Below are 18639 nucleotides of genomic sequence, written 5' to 3'. Positions count from 1 at the left end.
ATTAGCTAATTCCTGATTATCCTAACAGTATGTTGTGTTTCTTTCCTCTTTAGGGCTGATTGTCTTGGCTGCCATTACACCTGAATCTTCACTGGACTCGGGCCATGAGACAAACTCGTCTGAATTGACAGATGTTTCTGAGATGGTGTCGGCTATGAAGCAGAACCAGAGCCAGGCCTACCTGCTGGCTCACCATATCAACAAAGAACGTATTCTTTGCCGCCGTGATTTCCCCCTGGCTATCCCTGGCTGCACCGCAAAAACTATAGGAACAGGGGCCTTCTCTGTGGGTCAGATTCGTGCCGGGTGTCCACCCAAGCAAGTAATCCTCAGCAAGACTGTTCCCTTTAAAGTGAGTCCCAGTCAAGACTCAGCAATACTCAGTGTTCTGAAAGATCAAGGGGGCAATCAAGACACTCCTCAGACTGAAAGGGAAGCTGAAAAAACAACAAACCCTGAATCCACCACAGCAAACATCTCTGACGCCCCATCAAAGGCACCTGAGGAACTTAAAGCGTCTGATAAGTCAATCACAGTTCAAGTTAGTAAAGACCAGAGGATATCAAATTCACCCGGGGAGACACTGTGCCAAAATCTTACTGATGGTATAAAGGGAGAGGAAACCACACCTCTTAATACAGACTCAAGCAACAAAGCCTTACCATCTTTCTTGCATGTGGACAGAACTGCCTGTGCCAAAATTTCCCCCACAAAAATGTGCCAAGATGCCGAAACCGCCTCTAGTGAGACCATTAAGCCTTCAGAACCTTCTACAGAACTTCTGCCAGTTGATGACCTTTTCTGCACATGCCCAGTTCAACAGGAGCCAGGGCCAAAACTACGACTTAAAGACCCACAGGTTCAGAAGCTAGTCATGTTTCAATCCTCTTCACCTACAGATGACGAGCGTCTACGAGCCAAAAGCCTCCAGCTGGCTACCAGCAAAGAAAATGCAGTTAGAGTAGGAACAGACCCCAGTTTGGCCAAACCCAGTCCTCAAATACAAACAAAGTACTCCCCTCATTTGCCTAGAAAACCAGACCGAAAAGAAGCTGCTGAAAGCAAGACTGAGGGTTCCCAAGGCAAATCCCAAACTGATTTACAGAAAGTCCCCGTCAAAACCTTCCCTATTTTAGATGATCCATCAACACCTACCGTATCCATAGAAACAGTCTCCACTCTCCCAACAAGAGACTCAAAGAAGCAAAGCAGTGGTAAGGGGAAATCCCAGCGTAGTGCCCCTTTCTTGAGCTTTAGAAACCTTCTTTCAGCTACGTTCCCAGCAAGAATGCGAAGAGAAACAGATGAGCGAAGAGCTCAGTTACAGAAAGTCCGACAATATGAGCTAGAATTTTTAGAAGAGCTGCTAAAGCCAAAGTCATCACAAGGAGAATTTTTGCCCCAGGGAGCCTCACCTGTGCCGTCAGGCACTCCTTGTGCCTGCCAGCTTCGCACCAGCCCTGTCTTAAAGGCACCAGGTATCTCCAGGGAGCAGAGACGCAGCTGTGACTGTAAACGAATGTGTAGGGGCATGCGACTTCCTGACACACCAGTTGGCTCAACAACGGAGACACAACACAGAGGCAGAGAGAGGACTATCTCAAATACACCTCCACCAGTCTCCAAAGCCCCTCACACTCAAGGTCCTACGAGAAGACCTCAGACATTGGAGATTAAGACAACACGAATACGCTCTACCAGCCTTGAGTCAAGAGAGCCAAGGGGCGAGCAGAGCTCCTGCCTGCCCACTTCTACTTCTCAAACAGATTGCGTGGGAGCCCCACAATATAAGAAGCTCCAGAGGCGATACAGCATTGGAGAACTGGATAATAACACTAGTACACCTGTGTATGCTGAGGTGAAGCCCAAAGCTAAGAGTCTAGAGAAGGAGATGGAGAGAGTGAGGGCCACAGGGCTGAGGCTACCCACCCCAGTGGAGCCAGTCCATACACAGTCTCACCAGGCAGAGACAAAGGGGAAAAAGGGTGTGTTTTTTATTCAGGGAGAAGAGCTACTATGTGAAAGCAAAGAGGGAACTGGTGAGGTGCTGTTGACCCTGCCGAGTGAAGACAGTGATGATAAGGATAAATGCTGTTCATTTTGTTTCTGCTACAGAAAGTGTGAGGCAGGAGATGAAAGCAGTGAGAAGGATGAGCTCTCATATTCCATACCCCTTCAAATACTACCAGGCATGGAGACAGACTCACGTACCTTTCCTGTAGTAAGCAAAACACTGCAGGTTCTCAATGCAGAAGACTGCAGTGGAGAGGAAGAGGTGGAGGAGGAGGAAGAAGAAGAGGAGCCACAGACACAGGAGATTGACCTTAGAGCTTGTGTTACATTAGAGGGGAGCCTGGCACGGGTGCAGGCTTTACAAGGCAAAACATTCAGCTTACCTGATGGTTTTCTAAATGCCCAGTTGGATGCTAATGAGTTGCTAGCGATCCTGCGTCAGTGTGCTAACAGCCCACAAGCTGAGGGTGAGGCTCGTCTTCAGCCCTCACGGATTGCAGAGTACAAACAGGAGCTGGCTGTGCGCTTCAAGGAATTCAGAGCATCTTGTCGACGAGTGGCAAGTGTTGAAAAAAGCCCAACACGTATGCTTGCTGTTGTGTCCGCTAGCTTTCAAGTGTTGTGTGAACTAACTCAAACCTTTATCAAATTAGTCAGAGGAGTTCGTTCAGAAGCCCAGAGGCTGCAGCTGTTGAGAAAAGTTGAGGAAGTAGCTATCAATTACACTTTGCTTCTGCGTGCAGCTGAAGAATCAATGGGACACTCAAGCAGTCTGCCAACAAAGACAGTGAGTGGTCAAGTTTCCTCCAACACCAATAACATGAGCTCCCTCACTCGACCTATCAAAACTCTGCCTGCCCAGTCAAAATAAATCTGGCAGAGATTTAATCACATCAGTCCAGAATGTGGCTGGCTTCTATATCCAAACACATTATTTATTTATTGTTTACATTTTTTACAAGATGTGCAATGATTCATCCTCAGTAAAAATTACAATGCAGCTGTTCCATCCCATGTTTACAGGCCCTGAGGTTGCCTTGTGGATCTTGTTTTGAAATACAAGGACACACCAAACTAATGCACAATGGAATAAGAACCCTATGACAGAATGGGTGATGCAGGGCTAATCACCTCATAATACAATTCACAATATACATGAGTCATGAAAGTATAATATTTTATATGTAATATATATTTGAGTTGTGTCTACTTAGCAAATAATATAAAGTTTTGTGAAGAAAATTAAGAATATATTTGAAATGTATTGAATTAAGAGAACTATAACAAATCATCAGAAATAAATGTATGCACTGGATAAAAAAAAATATATCAGAGATCTCGTCAAGTAGCTACTTTTGTAAATTGCATAGTCCAAAGCATTGGTTGGGTAGATGTGTTTGTTTGTTAAAATTATCTAACTGTTGTAATACACAATTGGAGACCTAGATTGGCTTTGTTGATGGTGTGTAGTAAACTGATAGTGGAGTCAAAACGTAAATGAAGGTGCTGGAAAATGAAAACCACTGAAAGACAAGAATATACTGAACTATACTGAATAACAGAAGCCTAGTCTCTCATCATAACAGAGCAGGTGCAAAAACACACCTGCTCAGGCCAGACAATGTAGCAGAGACACAAGTCACACTCTTATCCACTGTACAGTAATGAGTGCTGTTACCTCACTCAGCTGTAGAGAAAGAATATCCACACTGTACTTAATAATGCACAGGGCGTATTTTACACCATCACTGATCAATAGCTCATTTGCATTTCACATGTTGTGAATCATAGTTTTAAATATAGCCATCCACTTGCAAGTAAGTGTATCGCTAGACTTTTGCACAACCTCTGATATTAGCTCCGATGTTGAAATGTATGTACTTTAATGTTTGATTCAGCATTTCGTTTTATTTCATTATTGCTGCTGAAAAACTCACTTGAATCCACACCAATGGTTTTACAAAATCCATCTCCTTGAGGCTAAAGCGCATCTGTTTCAAATAATTTTTAAATTCAGGTTTTCAAATACAATATAAACAATTTGCTTTCTATGTGCTGTTACATTGTGCAATCTAGCAAATATATAACAAACACAAAGTAGTTTTCTATGTATTTTAATAAAACTAACACATCTGTTAACTGTCTGAAATCTCATTTGTGTCTCATCCTCTTGTTATTTCTGAAAATGACTCCGGGAAGCTTTATGGTTGTGGTGGCCATGTGTGTAGTCAGCATACTGTTAAAGGAAAGTGCTGTGAAACCAAACTAAAACTGTCAACTGGGCTTCCATAATCATAAGACAAGAAATGCAATATTGCTGTTTTTATTTAAAAAAAGAAAAAAGAAAAAAAATGGTCGGCCTTTGGAAATCTTTTTAAAATGTATATGATGTAAACATTTGCCCTCAACTATGGTATTGTATTCTTTAATCAAGACCATTAACTGTTTTCTGACACCAGTTACCACATAGTTTTTTAATTGACAAAGATTAGAAATCATCAGTCAATTATTGTATTTAATCCAGAATATGTTTTAGCACTTAGCCTTTTTTTTGTTATTTCTTTAAACTGAGGATCATTAGTTACAAATATACATTTGTGTGAGTCTATATCACATTGAGAATGTGATTACTCACCAGGGAATCCCATCTTTCGCCCTATGTCAGCTGGGATTAGCTCCAGCTCCCTCAGGTGGAGGATAAAGCAGTAGAAAATGGATGGACGGAGAGCAAATGCAGTTCACTAATAGTTTTCATTTTATATTGGCACTGTTCTGTACGCTTCAATATAAAAGAAAACTGGGATATCAGCTTTGTTGCACTTCTTTTCTTGGTTCTATGTGTGTGGTGTTGAAAAGTACTCTCTTTTAACAGTTTTTCTTTGCTATTGTTGAGGCATTTTCAATAATCATATGCAGTGTTTTTCTCTTTCACTGTACTGCATGTTTTCCCTTACATATTTGACTTTCAGGGGCAGATAGTTTGACCATTTGAAGCTGATGATGCCATTTGTTCAGATCATTTTCTTATTTTAAAGTGGTGAAACAGCCAAATGTGAAAGGTGAGGTGGCAAAATGTTAATGTTTTGCCAAGGATATCCCGTATGGAAATGTATTAGTCTACACTGGTAGTGTAAATAATGAGGCAAAATGTTTGAGAGATGAAAAATAATACTACTTGTAACAGTAAGATGTATACAAACAGAAAGAAAGAAAGAAAGAAAGAAAGAAAGACAGAAAGAAAGAAAGAAAATAATAAAGGTGGGGGGTAACCTATGTCACCCTATGGCTTTATGGTAATTATAGTAGTAATGTAACATAGAGACTAATAGCAAAACATATATTTTACAGATCATATTATGATTATAAGGCATGAGACTTATTTTTATAAAACAAACTATCAGACAGTGTTCTCTCATCAGCACTTCAACATTCTAACATTACAACTCTGTGGTTGTCATTGTTCAGTTGCTTTGCTATACTGTGTGGATTTGTCTGTGTTTCATTCACACGGTGAGACCACCATGGCTTAATCCATTGTTTCTTTATGTGCACCTATTCATTCTTGTTTTTGTTTACTGTCAATGATCTTGTCGTCACTGTGGTCTTCTGTCTGTGTACAAAGTTAACTCATGTTTTAAGAGCAATAAAGTATATTATATAAACTCTTTCAAAGAATTTGGAAATGACATTGCATGTGAGAAACTGCCTGTAGTGTCTTTGCATAAGCAGGTGCTTACTGTTATTGGTCATTCCAAATACCAAAGGCTCAAACTTAATACAGTATTGATGGTTGGTGAGACAAATTGTATGTTGTTTACATTTAATATGTGTTCCCCCCCCCCCGTGTTATAAGTGCTAAGTGTTTAGAAAGAAATGGATTTGAGCCCCACCACACAAGCTCGAGTAACTTGTTTTTGTGCAATTACAAAACGAACAACAAAAAAGACAATCCAGTGAAAATACAACTGCCAGCGTATTTTAAAGGTCTGCATTAAAACACACACACCATGTTACACAGTCAAAACCAACAGTACAACCTACAGCCAAAACATACATCAATGTGCCACTGTAATTATGCAATATCACACGAGGAAGTGCTGCTATACTGAACATCAGCACGGCTGTGATGTGGTTTTAATGAACTTTCAGATCTCCAAGACAGACCATGTCTCTTGTTTAGGCTATATTTTTTTGTGTTCAACAACAGTTTTACAAATATAATATTTATGTTTTTCTCATATTCAATTCATTATTGATTGTTATGATGAACACCCGTGAAGCAAAGTAATACTACAGTCAGGAGTCCCAATGCTCTTATACTTAATGTCAGCACTCATAGAATGCCTCTCGTCCAATCAAATTACTTATTCGCAACAACTGGTCGGAACTGTTGTATGATAGTAATTCATTTATGCACTGTTAACATGTCACAGTAGGAAAAGTGCAGGTGTAAATCATAAATTTGATCATTACAGCTAAATTTAAAGTAGCAGCTTCAGGTTCATAGTCATATAATGTTGTGCATGCTAGCTCATTGTCATCACCCTGCCATGGCTTCCGGTGTCACTTAAATGACACAATGCAATCATGATTATTATTAGTAAATATGTCTCTGAAAAAGGCTTATACTGCTACATTAGCTGTGCTGTTGTTGAAATGTATATTCCACTCTTACCTGTTTTAGACACTGTCTCTACAGTTAGTCCGTTCGGCATGTTTTTTCTGGGGTCCATATCTCTGCAGAAAAAAACAAAAAAGAGAAGGTTTAGGCAACGACAACACAAACCCGTGGCTATGTGTTTCCTCTGCACCTGGAGTAATATTACAAACCCACTACATGCTATTCTAGTCCCACAGACTTAAACATAGAACCTTTATTAAAGACTTCAAAACTTTCAGCACAATTTGTAGTTTCTTATTGGAATATTTCATCATTTCCAAAACATTCAAAGTTTACTGCACATTTTTCCCTATTAAAATGAATGGAAAACTTATTTGGAAGTTCTTCAGAATTTTGGAATATTTCATACTTGAAAGGAACTTTCATGACCTGCACAGATATTTCACAGGTTCCTCTTTAACTGGCTCTCCAGTTCACAAATATCACTCTTTATACAAATGTGTCTAGTTCCATACAATGTGAGGGAGGGAAACAATGTACAACACATCAGTATGGGGATTGTGAAGAACCTGAAGAAACCTTTCAACACGCCTGTCAAGGCCAATGAGACTGCTGCAGGCAGGGGCAATGTTCAGAGAGTGCAAGGTCCTGCTGAGGGATTATAGACTTAGGAACCAGTCTTTTCTGAGACGCACCCCTCATAAAACGCACCACTAGGGGATGACAGTCAGAGACAGCTGCCAGATACACATTTATTGTTGAGAAGAACACCTGAAGAAATCTCCACCACTGAGCTCTGACGGGGAGAGATGTGACCCTTCTGCATGAGTAAGAAAGAAAGAAAGAAAGAAAGAAAGAAAGAAAGAAAGAAAGAAAGAAAGGGTCACTCCAAATAATTCTAAGATCTCCAGAATAAACACTTATTTCTTTCTTCATTTTACAGATTTGGAAAGCTCTCACTTGAAAACCACAACAGAGATTATGTTTTGATACACCTGCATTTGTGTATGAAGGATTTGCCCAGTAAAGACAGGTTGGCCAAGTTAGGAATAAGTGACCTCTCTATGTCCTCCACACATGGGGTTAGGGTCAGGGTGGATGAATGTTGAATACTTTGTTGAAGAAATCTCCAGAGGGATAACTGTTATTGAATACTTTGAAATTAAGTTCTTTGCATTACGAAGGTAAAGGTAGTTTGAGAAAGTAAGCACATCATTTATTTTTTTATTTTTTTATTTATTCATTTATTTATTTAACTTTGATTGGCAGAGGTTGTGGGAAGCTGAATTGCGGTAGAGATAGAGAGAATACAGTATGATTCTCCGACAGGAGAAATGCAGTTGGGATACTTTGGGAAGTTTAGGATACCATCAGTGACATCTATCAAATGAGAGACAGACGGTATAATACGTGTCCATCCATTTACTGCAAAATAGAGATCTGTTTCCAAAACGGATGGATGTGCAGTTGGGAACACAGTGTGGTGAAAAATTGTGTTCTTATAGCAGCAATTTTCCACTGATAAATGGCAACAAAGAACAATATCAATCCCACCAATTGTTTTGGGTGTTTTTCTGGAGACATGGTACCAAAAACTATGGCCTGTAGCTCCGCCGTCTTCTTAATCTTTTACTGAGGTACTGTAGCTCTCTTTATGTAGTGGGCTTTCCTTTGCCACACATAGACAACATGTAATTAGTTGATGGTTTTAACTGCTTTTTGGATATGGGCAAAGAGTAATTCCACTCAGCCACCTGTCTAATCTTTGCATGCATCTATGTTTTTACAAATGTTCCACTCAGTTATTTATATTTGATAATGTGTACACCCAAATATTTTACTGTGACCGTGTAGGGAGTACCATATGTTGCCACCAGATGGCAGCCATGTATAGCCATAAGCATTTTCCTTTATTTATTTGTTTTATGTGAAAACCTAAACCAGATGTTCTTGAGAAGAGATCTATGGTCTCCAAGAAACACTCTCTCTCCAAAGCCACAGAGCTCTAAAGCTTTGAAGATAAAAGGATATACGACCATGTCGCCTGATAGGAATCCAGAAATTAATTATATGATTAATATAATATTCCATTAGATTGTGCATGAGTCACATGTATGAGTCGTATTGATCTGCCTTTCAAAAATCCTGGTAGTCAGAGATAGTACTTCCTTAAGTTGGTTCGAAAATATCTGTTGAAGTGTGTCATTGGTCCCGTTATGCAATATTTTGGGGTCTTTGTCTGCTTTTGGGATAAGAATGGTCAGGTCTTGTCTCATAGTTTGTGGCTTTCATAGTTTTTCTTTGGGGTTTCAAATACAATTAACTCTATGTGTTACCACAAGTGTTTAGAGCAAGCTGTAGGCCCAGCTGGGCCTGGAAAGCTGTCAGGCCTGAGGCAATCTATTGCTTTTTAGTGCTATTTTTACGCAAGATCTCCTCCGTTAAGAGATTAATTCTTGGATTTTGTTGAACAAGACTTCTGTGTCATCTGGTGAGAAGCAAGAACAATGCAGATTCTCAAAGGTTCTCAATCGTTAAACTGTGAGTAAATGGATTTGCTCTAGTTCAGTTGAAGACTTCCAAGAGGCTTCTCCATTTCTGGAAGAATACAGATTGTTATACAAAGGAGGTTTCGTTAGCTGTTACCTGAACATCCTCGCCATCAGTCACTAGTGTCCCTAAATTATGTTTCACTTGACATCTTTTATCTAGCCTACAGAGGCAGGTAGTGCGCCACATTAGCCACATTCGCATTGCAGCCTAACGGCTGGCGCGCACAGGCGCTTCTGCATTTGGCTCCTCTAACCGGAACTACGTCATCACGGCAAAACGTAAGTGAAGGCGTGCGCGCTCTGCTCCGTCCGTGGAGGGAAGCCGCACGCGTGATGCGTGTGACATAATGGTGGAAAAGACAAGTACAGAACACATTTCATCTCTGTCCTGGTAGCTCGTCAACTGTCGAACCCGTCCTAGCTGTTGTTGTGGACTCTTGCGCCCCGCGGACTCGACAGCTGCCGGCTCGGACTGAACGACGCCCTGGACCGCAACAAAATGCCGAATATCAAAATATTCAGCGGCAGCTCACATCCGGACCTGTCTCAGAAAATAGCAGACCGCCTGGGTCTCGAGCTCGGGAAGGTGGTCACCAAAAAATTCAGCAACCAAGAGACTTGGTGAGTTGTTATTGTTTTTTTGTTTTTTTTTTCCCGCTTCACACAGTCAGTGGTGTATCGTGTGCTTTAATGTTGCTGCCTAGCGACGCATATTTAGTTAAAAAAAAAAACGTGGTGTCATGGTGATTGTCGTGTCGGGAACTTGGAGTCACCTTAACGTTAAAACTAACCAATGTGCTAATCCTGAACCTGATCAACTGCCATTTTAATGTCGTTTTGAATATGATATTGAGGTTGACATTTTGTGACGTGCCTCTTTTTGGCCAGCTTAATATGGGGTGAGACGAGTCTCAAAGTGAAGTAACCAACTCCGGATTCTCAAATTAATTATGGCTCGATATCACTTGTTCTTGTCCGTTACCGATATTACCACCTTGAGTAGCTACCGATACCAATATGTGTCTGATACAGTCTCTTACTCCTTTTTGAGTAATTAAGTTAATGTGTCCTGATAAGTTTACCTCCACCTCACAACCAACCATTTCAACAACATAGTACTCTGACTGCATGTCCGACATTTGTAGCCCAAATGCACTAAACACATCATTTATCAATATTGATGGTTCAAATATAATTTGTCCATGTTAAAACCAGTGATGGCCAGTATCTGATATAATTGTGGTGGCTCAATACTAAGTTTTTGTCTTCATACACCAATATCACAACCTTGAATTTCCACTGCTTTTGAGTTAGTCTTACATTATAACAAGTGTTATATTTTTTTTTTACAAAATGTTATGTTCAGTTAAGTCATATTTAGGGTTTACTGATCACCCCTTTTTTTTTTAGATTCACTAATGTGTCTCAGATGCTCTTGCCTATATGTTTTGCGTTAACCCTTCACTGACAGTGCACACAAGCCACTGTTTACTGTGTCTCATCAATCTCTTGCCTGCCACTGTGTGTAAGCTCCATGGCACTAAGTGCTGTTTGTGTTGGTCCTCTTGCAGTGTCGAAATAGGCGAGAGTGTGCGGGGAGAAGATGTCTACATTGTCCAGAGTGGCTGTGGAGAAATTAATGACAATTTAATGGAGCTGTTGATAATGATCAACGCCTGCAAGATTGCCTCGGCCTCCAGAGTCACAGCTGTCATCCCCTGCTTCCCGTACGCCCGGCAAGACAAGAAGGACAAGGTGGGGGTGAGGGATATCTGTCTAATACTTCTGTCATGCCATTTGCCATTCAGCATCATGACAAGAAGCCTGCAGCCCTGTTGATCGACTAGGCATATTTGCTTAGTTACTCTTTTTTTGTTTGTTTTCCTTTCCCTCATCTTGTATGCTTTGCTGATTCGCCTGCAGTTCCCTATGTGTTCTTCCCTGTCACACTATTATTTGTGTTTATAATATATATTTATATATATTAACTCTCATTCCAGCTTTTCAGTCGTATTGCATGAAATGAACGTTCTCTGCATGCTCAACTACAGAGAGCACAGACCTCTGCCAAGGAAGTTTCCCACAGTGTCGGTACACTCCCTGATCTCACAGGGTCAACAGTTGTTTAAAATAAAATCTTGAATCCAGATCCATGTCTGAATCGCCACCTTACTCTTACGCCATTTCTCTTCTTTGTGACACACATTACATCCCTAGAACGTATCATCCAAATCTATACTTCACTTTGAGTTTTGCTGTCCACAGCCAGACAGACATGGCCAAAACATAACCTCCTTGGCAGAGGTAATTAATGAATAGAACTGTGACATCTTTTGACATTGTGATCTTTATCTTTTAAGCAGTACGAACTGTAATGTTACTGCATTTTATGAGCATTTGAAAATCAGACCTCAAACATTCATTATTGACATATTTTGGTTCTTTATAGTTAATCTGAACTGAGCGTCTCCATGTGCTTAACATTAACAGTAAATCATACTAAGTAAAGGTATCAAAGGTCTCAAACAAGTCTTATAGTTTTACTTTATTAAGCTATCAGTGAAGTATTATTTTTAGAGATGGACCATGTTTGCCAGTTCACTTAATCCCATGTGACTGAAGGGATCTGTTTTCACTGCAGAGTCGTGCCCCTATCTCAGCCAAGCTGGTGGCCAACATGTTGTCAGTGTCCGGCGCCGACCATATCATTACAATGGACTTGCATGCCTCACAGATACAGGTGAGCAACACACAAGCAGAACCTAAACAGAAGTCCATCTGATTCAGTCTGTCTTTTGCTGCATATTTATTTTCCACATAAATTGTTCCTGATTTTAGAGAACTTGACTCACCTAGCTTTACTTTTATATTCAACATTCAATTCCTTCCAGCAGGTCTGTATACCTGTTGTTTTTTTTTTTTCTTCTTCCTCTAGGGGTTCTTTGATATTCCAGTTGATAACTTGTATGCAGAGCCAGCTGTGTTGAAATGGATCAAAGAGAACATCGCTGAGTGGAAAAATTGTACCATTGTCTCACCTGATGCAGGAGGAGCTAAGAGGTATCTATGCCAGGACATAGTGCTATAAAAACGGAACGTGGGACCCTTTTCACTGCTACACCACACACCGCTTAGCTTAGCTGAAGTGGTAAATGTGGTAGTAAGTACAGGGATGATCAATTAACTCCATCACCTAAGCAGAAAACATGTCTGAGAGTAGCAAGAATTTATGTCTGGGTTCCCACAGGTCCTTGAAATCCTTTCAAGTTTGTGTATTAGACAAAAAAAAAAGACACGGCCAAGTGAAAGTAGTGATGGCAAGATGAAGCATTGAAGCTTTCCATCCCTAGGCCGAAGCTTCATGGTGCTTCGTTTGCTCTACTGTGCCATCAAGTGGACAATAAATGTAAAACAGGCGGTGTGATGTATAATGTTATATAAAGATATAACTAAAGAACCTAATAATCAAAAGGGAAAGTTGAAACAAATTGGGTATTTTTACTTGAATACCTTTTCCACAGTGCTGGGCTTCAGGCGATGATTTCTCAAAATGATTTCACCTCATATTTCGAATCGCATGCCAAAGCCACAAATCATGCTTCGCACGTCACCCCCATGCATCATCAACGCCAGCATCAATATGCACTTCACAAAAATCTTCCTGGATTACTCAACACATGCTCCGAGCACATCACTACTTGAAAGTTTTTGAAAATTGCCCTAAGTAGACATGGGTCATTGAAAGTGCTTGAATGTTGTGATGAATTTGAATTTTGATATCAAGCTAAATGTTTCCCACCATCGATGTGCAGAACAAACGTGGAGTTATAACTACTAGCAGTGTTGTGTCCACTGTCTCGCTCCACCGCTGACGAGATTCCATGCGGAACAATGGAGTGAGTAACGTTAAGCAAGAGAGAGCAAATGACGTGATGCCTGGGAAACGTGTATTTTAACATCAATGGCTCAGCTAAGAAAATTACAAAGATTGGCTTGACAAAGATCCCAAGGACAATCACTAGGCCAGAGGCAGAGTGTGCTGCAAATCAATAAAAGCGGATCTTACAAGTTGCCCTCCCATTTTAAGCTGTGTCAACACATTCGGTCCGGAATTTGTCATGGAAAGTCCTTGAAGGGTCATTTGATGTCAACCAAGGTGTGGGAACCCTGGTATGTGGTTACATTAACAGTTATACACTCTGCTGTGCCACTCCTTGTCCCTCACTCCTCAACTCGAGCAATGCGAGCACACTCCCTCATGAAACTGAAATTTTGAGGTATACGTTTTTGGTCATAACGCCCAGCACTACCAGGACGTCGTACCATAAGTGTTCTACCCTTGTGCATAGCTTACCGCATCTCCATCATACTAAAAACCCTTAATACGTTTACTTTAGATTGCACTCGGGTTGACTTAACTTATCTCTGTCAGGGCTCTTAATTCGACATGCGCTACTACACTCTGATACGCTGTGACTTGCAGACCAGCACTAACTCATTGACACTTTCCCCCTTGCAGGGTCACCTCAATAGCAGACAGGCTGAATGTGGACTTTGCTCTTATTCACAAAGAGAGGAAAAAAGCAAATGAGGTCGACCGCATGGTTCTTGTTGGAGATGTGAAGGATCGGGTTGCCATTCTCGTGGATGACATGGCTGACACATGTGGCACAGTCTGCCATGCTGCTGACAAGTGAGACCCTTTCATTTTTATTTACTTTATATTTTTTTTGTAAAAAGTAATATGGAACTTTTAACAGGCAGACGATTGTGGTTACAATGGGCAACACGTATGTCCAGTAACGTGGGAATCTAATGAGTTCTACTGTGTCCTCCTCTCAGACTAATCTCCGCTGGTGCCACAAAGGTGTATGCCATCCTCACACATGGCATCTTCTCTGGCCCGGCTATCTCACGCATCAACAACGCCTGCTTTGAAGCTGTGGTGGTCACCAATACAATCCCTCAGGAGGAGAAGATGAGACACTGTCCCAAAATACAGGTCAGGGTGCAGACTTTTTAATTTGAATGTCCTCTTTCTTGAATCAAAATGTGATGTTAAAAGTCTTATAGACTGACAGACAGACAAAGGAATTAAACAATGATGAATCTTTACTTGGTGCTGCAGGGATGTGTATGTTCAGTGATGTATACTGTACATGTATATAAAATATGAGCTGTTCCTTTTTTTATTTACGTGGTAAACGGTATCAGAATTGCACATACTGTATTCTTTATTCTGTCAGTAGTTTACTTATCTCTACATGTTCCTATGTTCTTTGCCTTCAGGTTATTGACATCTCCATGATCCTCGCTGAAGCCATCCGTAGAACTCACAACGGAGAGTCCGTGTCGTACCTGTTCAGCCACGTCCCCTTGTAACAAATGGCGTTTTTGCCCGTCAACCTGTGTGCTGTTACACCAAAGAGGGAAGAGGGAGCTCCCCCTTAACCTCAACACAACCATGAGCTAAAATGTTTAGCTAACTAACCGTAAAAAAAAAAAAAAGAAAGAAATGGAACTGTCGTGTCTGTTACTAATGCTCATTTGAGTTTCCTTCACCCTTGAGCAAAATAATGGCAAGCTACTATATTTATTGTACGTGGGTTTAAAAAAAAAATCTCAAAGAACTTTGCGCGCCTTTCATAACATTAACATACAGAGATTCTCCTGCCCATTTCACCTCTGTGAGAGGCTTTTCAGTCAGAGCTTGTATCAATATTATAGGGAAGTGGTCAGGAGAAGGATCTGTTGAATTGAGCTGTTACAGTGCTTTTTGCGTTTTGTTACTATATGATCAAGTATACTTTTTCATGTCGCTCTTGTATCCTCTACTTTTTTTTTTTGAAAGACAATAATGAAGTGAATGTGTATTGAACTAGTTTAGTGCCACTGAAGCTCCCCTCAGCCAAGAGCGCTTCAACAGTCCGAGATGAAACAACCTTTTCCCACTCATTTTTCAGGGGCTTTCTCGTGTTTTGACTGTGGAAGATGTCTTGGGGTGTTTCTCTCAGCTGTTGAGGTGCCTTCATTGAGTGGGGATTCCCCCGTGTCCAGGGTTTTATTCTGTTCAGGTTCTTTCTCTTGAGAAGCGAACAGATTTTTAGCTTGGGGTCTCTGCAGGCTGGAGCTTCCTTCAGAAATATTCACCTGCCTTTTCCGCCCCTTCTTTCTTTTTATGTTTGCAGGAAGGATTTGTCTTTACTGTGCATATTTGTGTTTACTTTTTCTGTAGGATGAATGCGCCAGTTATCTAATGGTGTGTTCTTAATAAAAAAGAGATATGCCTAAAATCTTAAAAAAAAAAGTGTGTTTTATTGATATAAAACTTGATTTTGAAATGTATTCATAAAAGCACATGATCAGCCGACAATCGAAATGAACAATCTCAATATTTATGTTTAAAATACATTTAAAATGTGATTTATTTATTAAATATCACATCTGTATAAAGATTTAGTATCTTGGCCAGTGAATAATTAAATATTGCAGCACATAATTAAATTTTTGGTTCCATGATTGAGGACTTAAAACTGCATTTGAACCAATTATGTTGGTAACTGTTTTAGACCGCGAGAGTGAACGATGATAAAGAGATTCGGAACTGTCTTTCTCTATGTTCATTTTACGTTTTGAAAACAAGCGTTTTCGCGTCCGTCACGCCCTTCCCCTCAAGGGTGGGGATGATTGACGGGTGAAACGGCCAATCACAGGACACTTTTAACACATGACGTCGTCGGCCTTGACCAATGGCTATTGTAGTAAAGGCGGGCCATCAACAGCCTAACAGACAGTCAGCCGGCGGATTTATGCACCGATAGATTTTAGTTTTATTTTCTAATTCGAACGGAGACCGAGTTTCAACGAGTCCATAGCAGCTGATCTCTTTTTTTTTTTTAAATCATATTGTTGTTCATTGTTCTGGGGAAACAACGAGTCTCTGAGTCTGCTGCTTCAATCAGTGATCCGAGGAAAATCATAAGACGCTGTACATTTTCCGTTTTTCTTACTTGATGTCAAACAATACTGGGTGAGTCTTTATTTTGCATGTTTATAATATTATTTAATTGTGCTGGTACAATATATGCACTCACGGAAATATTTAGGCTTAATTCTTAAGATTTATGTATTTCAATTGCATATAAAATGTCCATCCATTTGAATGAGTGTATTTGAAATGCTTAGAAAAAGATGTATGCACGTAACCCATTTTAAATAAAATGCATAAAGTTTATGTACTTGAAATAATAAACCTTCAGCCTGTCTCTACAGTAATATCTACAGTAACAATCCTATAAACAGTCAGCACAGCTTGTTTAACATGTCATTTATTGGCTTCTCAAAGTTAGGGTCATAAGAAGCACCAGTAACTTAAAAATAAAAACACCAACACGGAAATGCCCTCATTTTAGGGTGTGAAAAGAAACTATAAACATCATCACTAAAACGCACTCATTTGTAGACAGTAATAGCAAACATGTTTGCTGCACTGTCTTTATTTTCAGCTTCTTTTTTTTTCTTAAATTCTTATTAAAAAAAAATAGTAATACCAAGTAAAATAACGACAATGGTTATAGAAATAGATCATCTTGACTAAGTCACCCACAGTCATGACAAATGAATGCGTCCAATTCAAAGGAGCATTCATAAACCAAAGGACAAGGGATGCAGGAGAGAAAAGTGTAAGAATACTAATGTCATAATGAGTCCCACCGGTTTACATGGTTTTTTTTTAGTTTTAATTAGTTCTAGTGGAAACGCTTCTTAAACCGTGGCATGGCGAGGCGAGGCAAGTAGAGCCAGTGGAAATAAGCCACTTTCTCCATGTGGTAGATGACTTGTATGTGTGGATGTCATTTTCAGTTTCACAGTGACACTGCTGAGTCAGTGCAAGCCTATAATGACTTGTGATGTGTTCATTTCTACCTAGCTCTACTATGACAGGAGGTCCTGACCATAAACAAGATGAAGAGGGCCTCAGGCACTCAGTGGTTCGCTTCCAGAGCTACTTGCATGGCGGGACATCCAGCCTGCTCTCCACCATCCCCACCCTCATAGTATTCCCTGTGTACAAGACAGTTTTCCGTCAACAAATCCACAACAACCCAGTGCATCAGGCAGTGGGGCAGCTCTTCAAAGAGGGACCTGTTAAGCTCTACCGTGGGGTTGCACCACCTTTATTGATGAGGACTCTGAATGGCACCCTGCTCTTTGGTCTACAGGACACAATCCTATGCCAACTCTCGTCATCACCCCAAAACAACATCTCCGCTTCTGCGCTGCCTGCTCTGGCTGGGTTTTGGGCAGGTATTGTAGAAGGTGTGGTGTTCACCCCCTTTGAGCGTGTGCAAAATGTGTTGCAGAATAGCCAGAATGACCGTCATCTACCCTCACTGAAGAGTGTTCTTCTCAGGCTGAAGGCACAGAGTCTGGCCTTAGGGTACTACAGAGCGTTCCTGCCCATCGCAGCCCGCAATGCCCTCGGTAGCTCACTCTACTTTGGCCTGAAGGGGCCGGTATGTGCCGCTGTGGCAGCAGAGGGACTTTCTCCAATGGCCTCCTCCTTTGTGTCAGGGGCACTGACCTCCATGGTGATCAGCCTGACTTTGTACCCACTCTCTGTGCTGGTGGCAAATATGCAGGCCCAGGTAGGAGGAGAGGTGCCAGGGGTCATGACTTGTTGGAGGAAGCTGTGGAGGTCCCGAGACAGGAGCGTGGCAATGCTTTACAGGGGGGGTTCCCTCGTTATTTTGAGATCGTGCATCACGTGGGGAATCGCGACTGCCATGTATGACAGACAGAAGAAGGAGTCAGGCTGAAGAAAGGCAGAGAAACTCTTTAAGCTTTCAAATTGTCTGGCTGAAAATAGTCTCTCTTGCTCTGAAATCATCCCTCGAAAAAGTACCCAACCCCATTTCCTGCAGCTGTTTCAACCAGTTAAATGACTTCGGCCAAGATAATGATCCATCATCTGCAGAATGAACTGTATATACAAGGTCAAAGTATCACTGCCGTGACGAGTAGTTATTCTGAGCCAAAGTTTTTAGTGTACTCGAAATATATTTTCAGTGCTGGTGAATCATATTTATCCCTTATACATATATATGTATGTATATACATATATATGTATATATGTATATATAAACATATATATATATATATATATATATATATATATATATATATATATCCCTTTTCAGTTTCTTAAAGTCAGTTTATTTGTCATAAGAGGTACATCGGCTTGTAAATGCAGCTGAATGAAGTCTCACTTTACAGATTGGAAATGCAGATTATGTTGGATGTCAACATGGTGACTTACAAAGCACAGAGGGTATTACGATTTAGGTGAAGTATGGGACAAGTAAGAGCCATCATTTCTGGGGCTGGAGCCATACTCAGGATTATCTGTTCTGGTGCTCAGTTTTGCCCATCAGTCTCTTAAGAGAAATTCAG

The 18639-nt window shown here is 40.7% G+C and overlaps 4 protein-coding genes across 10 annotated transcripts in view; 3 read left to right on the top strand and 1 right to left on the bottom strand.

Annotated features, from left to right (window-relative positions):
• frmpd3 (FERM and PDZ domain containing 3) overlaps window positions 1-4693 on the top strand; it is a 69938-nt gene extending 65245 nt beyond the window's left edge. For all 3 annotated transcript variants that reach the window (XM_058649152.1, XM_058649150.1, XM_058649151.1), the window contains one exon: window positions 54-4693. In XM_058649152.1, coding sequence (XP_058505135.1) covers window positions 54-2884 — 2831 coding nt within the window. In that variant the 3' untranslated portion in view covers window positions 2885-4693. The remainder of the gene's footprint in view (window positions 1-53) is intronic.
• The window catches only part of si:ch211-153b23.7 (uncharacterized), a 147472-nt gene extending 138053 nt beyond the window's left edge, over window positions 1-9419 (bottom strand). For 2 of the 4 annotated variants that reach the window (XM_058649153.1, XM_058649156.1), the window contains exons 1-2: window positions 9281-9415; window positions 6689-6750 (exon numbers count right to left, since the gene is read on the bottom strand). The gene's annotated coding sequence lies outside the window, so the exon portion shown is untranslated. Of the gene's footprint in view, window positions 1-6688; window positions 6751-7345; window positions 7455-9280 lie in introns of all 4 variants that reach the window. The other 2 variants (XM_058649154.1, XM_058649157.1) reach the window with 2 other exon arrangements.
• Window positions 9420-9470: 51 nt separating this feature from the next.
• Window positions 9471-15479, top strand: prps1b (phosphoribosyl pyrophosphate synthetase 1B). 2 transcript variants are annotated; one of them, XM_058649158.1, is made up of 7 exons: window positions 9471-9807; window positions 10758-10947; window positions 11828-11926; window positions 12122-12246; window positions 13706-13879; window positions 14029-14188; window positions 14476-15479. In XM_058649158.1, exons 1-7 carry the CDS (start codon window positions 9686-9688, stop codon window positions 14566-14568), a joined length of 963 nt encoding a protein of 320 aa, XP_058505141.1. In that variant the 5' UTR covers window positions 9471-9685; the 3' UTR covers window positions 14569-15479. The 2 variants fall into 2 exon arrangements, with proteins under 2 accessions (XP_058505141.1, XP_058505143.1); XM_058649160.1 differs by having other exon boundaries at window positions 9472-9807; window positions 10758-10941.
• Window positions 15480-15635: 156 nt separating this feature from the next.
• Window positions 15636-18265, top strand: LOC131472760 (solute carrier family 25 member 53-like). Its single transcript, XM_058650205.1, has 2 exons — window positions 15636-16216; window positions 17117-18265. The coding sequence occupies exons 1-2, from the start codon at window positions 16200-16202 to the stop codon at window positions 18003-18005; spliced, it is 906 nt and encodes a 301-aa protein (XP_058506188.1). The 5' UTR covers window positions 15636-16199; the 3' UTR covers window positions 18006-18265.
• Window positions 18266-18639: the final 374 nt, after the last annotated feature.

This window comes from Solea solea, chromosome 14 (genome assembly GCF_958295425.1).
Source record: "Solea solea chromosome 14, fSolSol10.1, whole genome shotgun sequence".
Classification (NCBI taxonomy): Eukaryota; Metazoa; Chordata; class Actinopteri; order Pleuronectiformes; family Soleidae; genus Solea; species Solea solea.
The sequence above is the reverse complement of the archived record's forward strand: the minus strand, read 5'-3'. Positions and strand labels throughout refer to the sequence as shown.

Bases quoted from the DNA above. Each gene is read 5' to 3' on its own strand.
- prps1b (XM_058649158.1), top strand. From the start codon at position 9,686: ATGCCGAATATCAAAATATTCAGCGGCAGCTCACATCCGGACCTGTCT. The intron at 11,927-12,121 runs GTGAGCAACACA...TTCTTCCTCTAG, and splicing joins TGCATGCCTCACAGATACAG to GGGTTCTTTGATATTCCAGT. The intron at 13,880-14,028 runs GTGAGACCCTTT...TCCTCCTCTCAG, and splicing joins GTCTGCCATGCTGCTGACAA to ACTAATCTCCGCTGGTGCCA.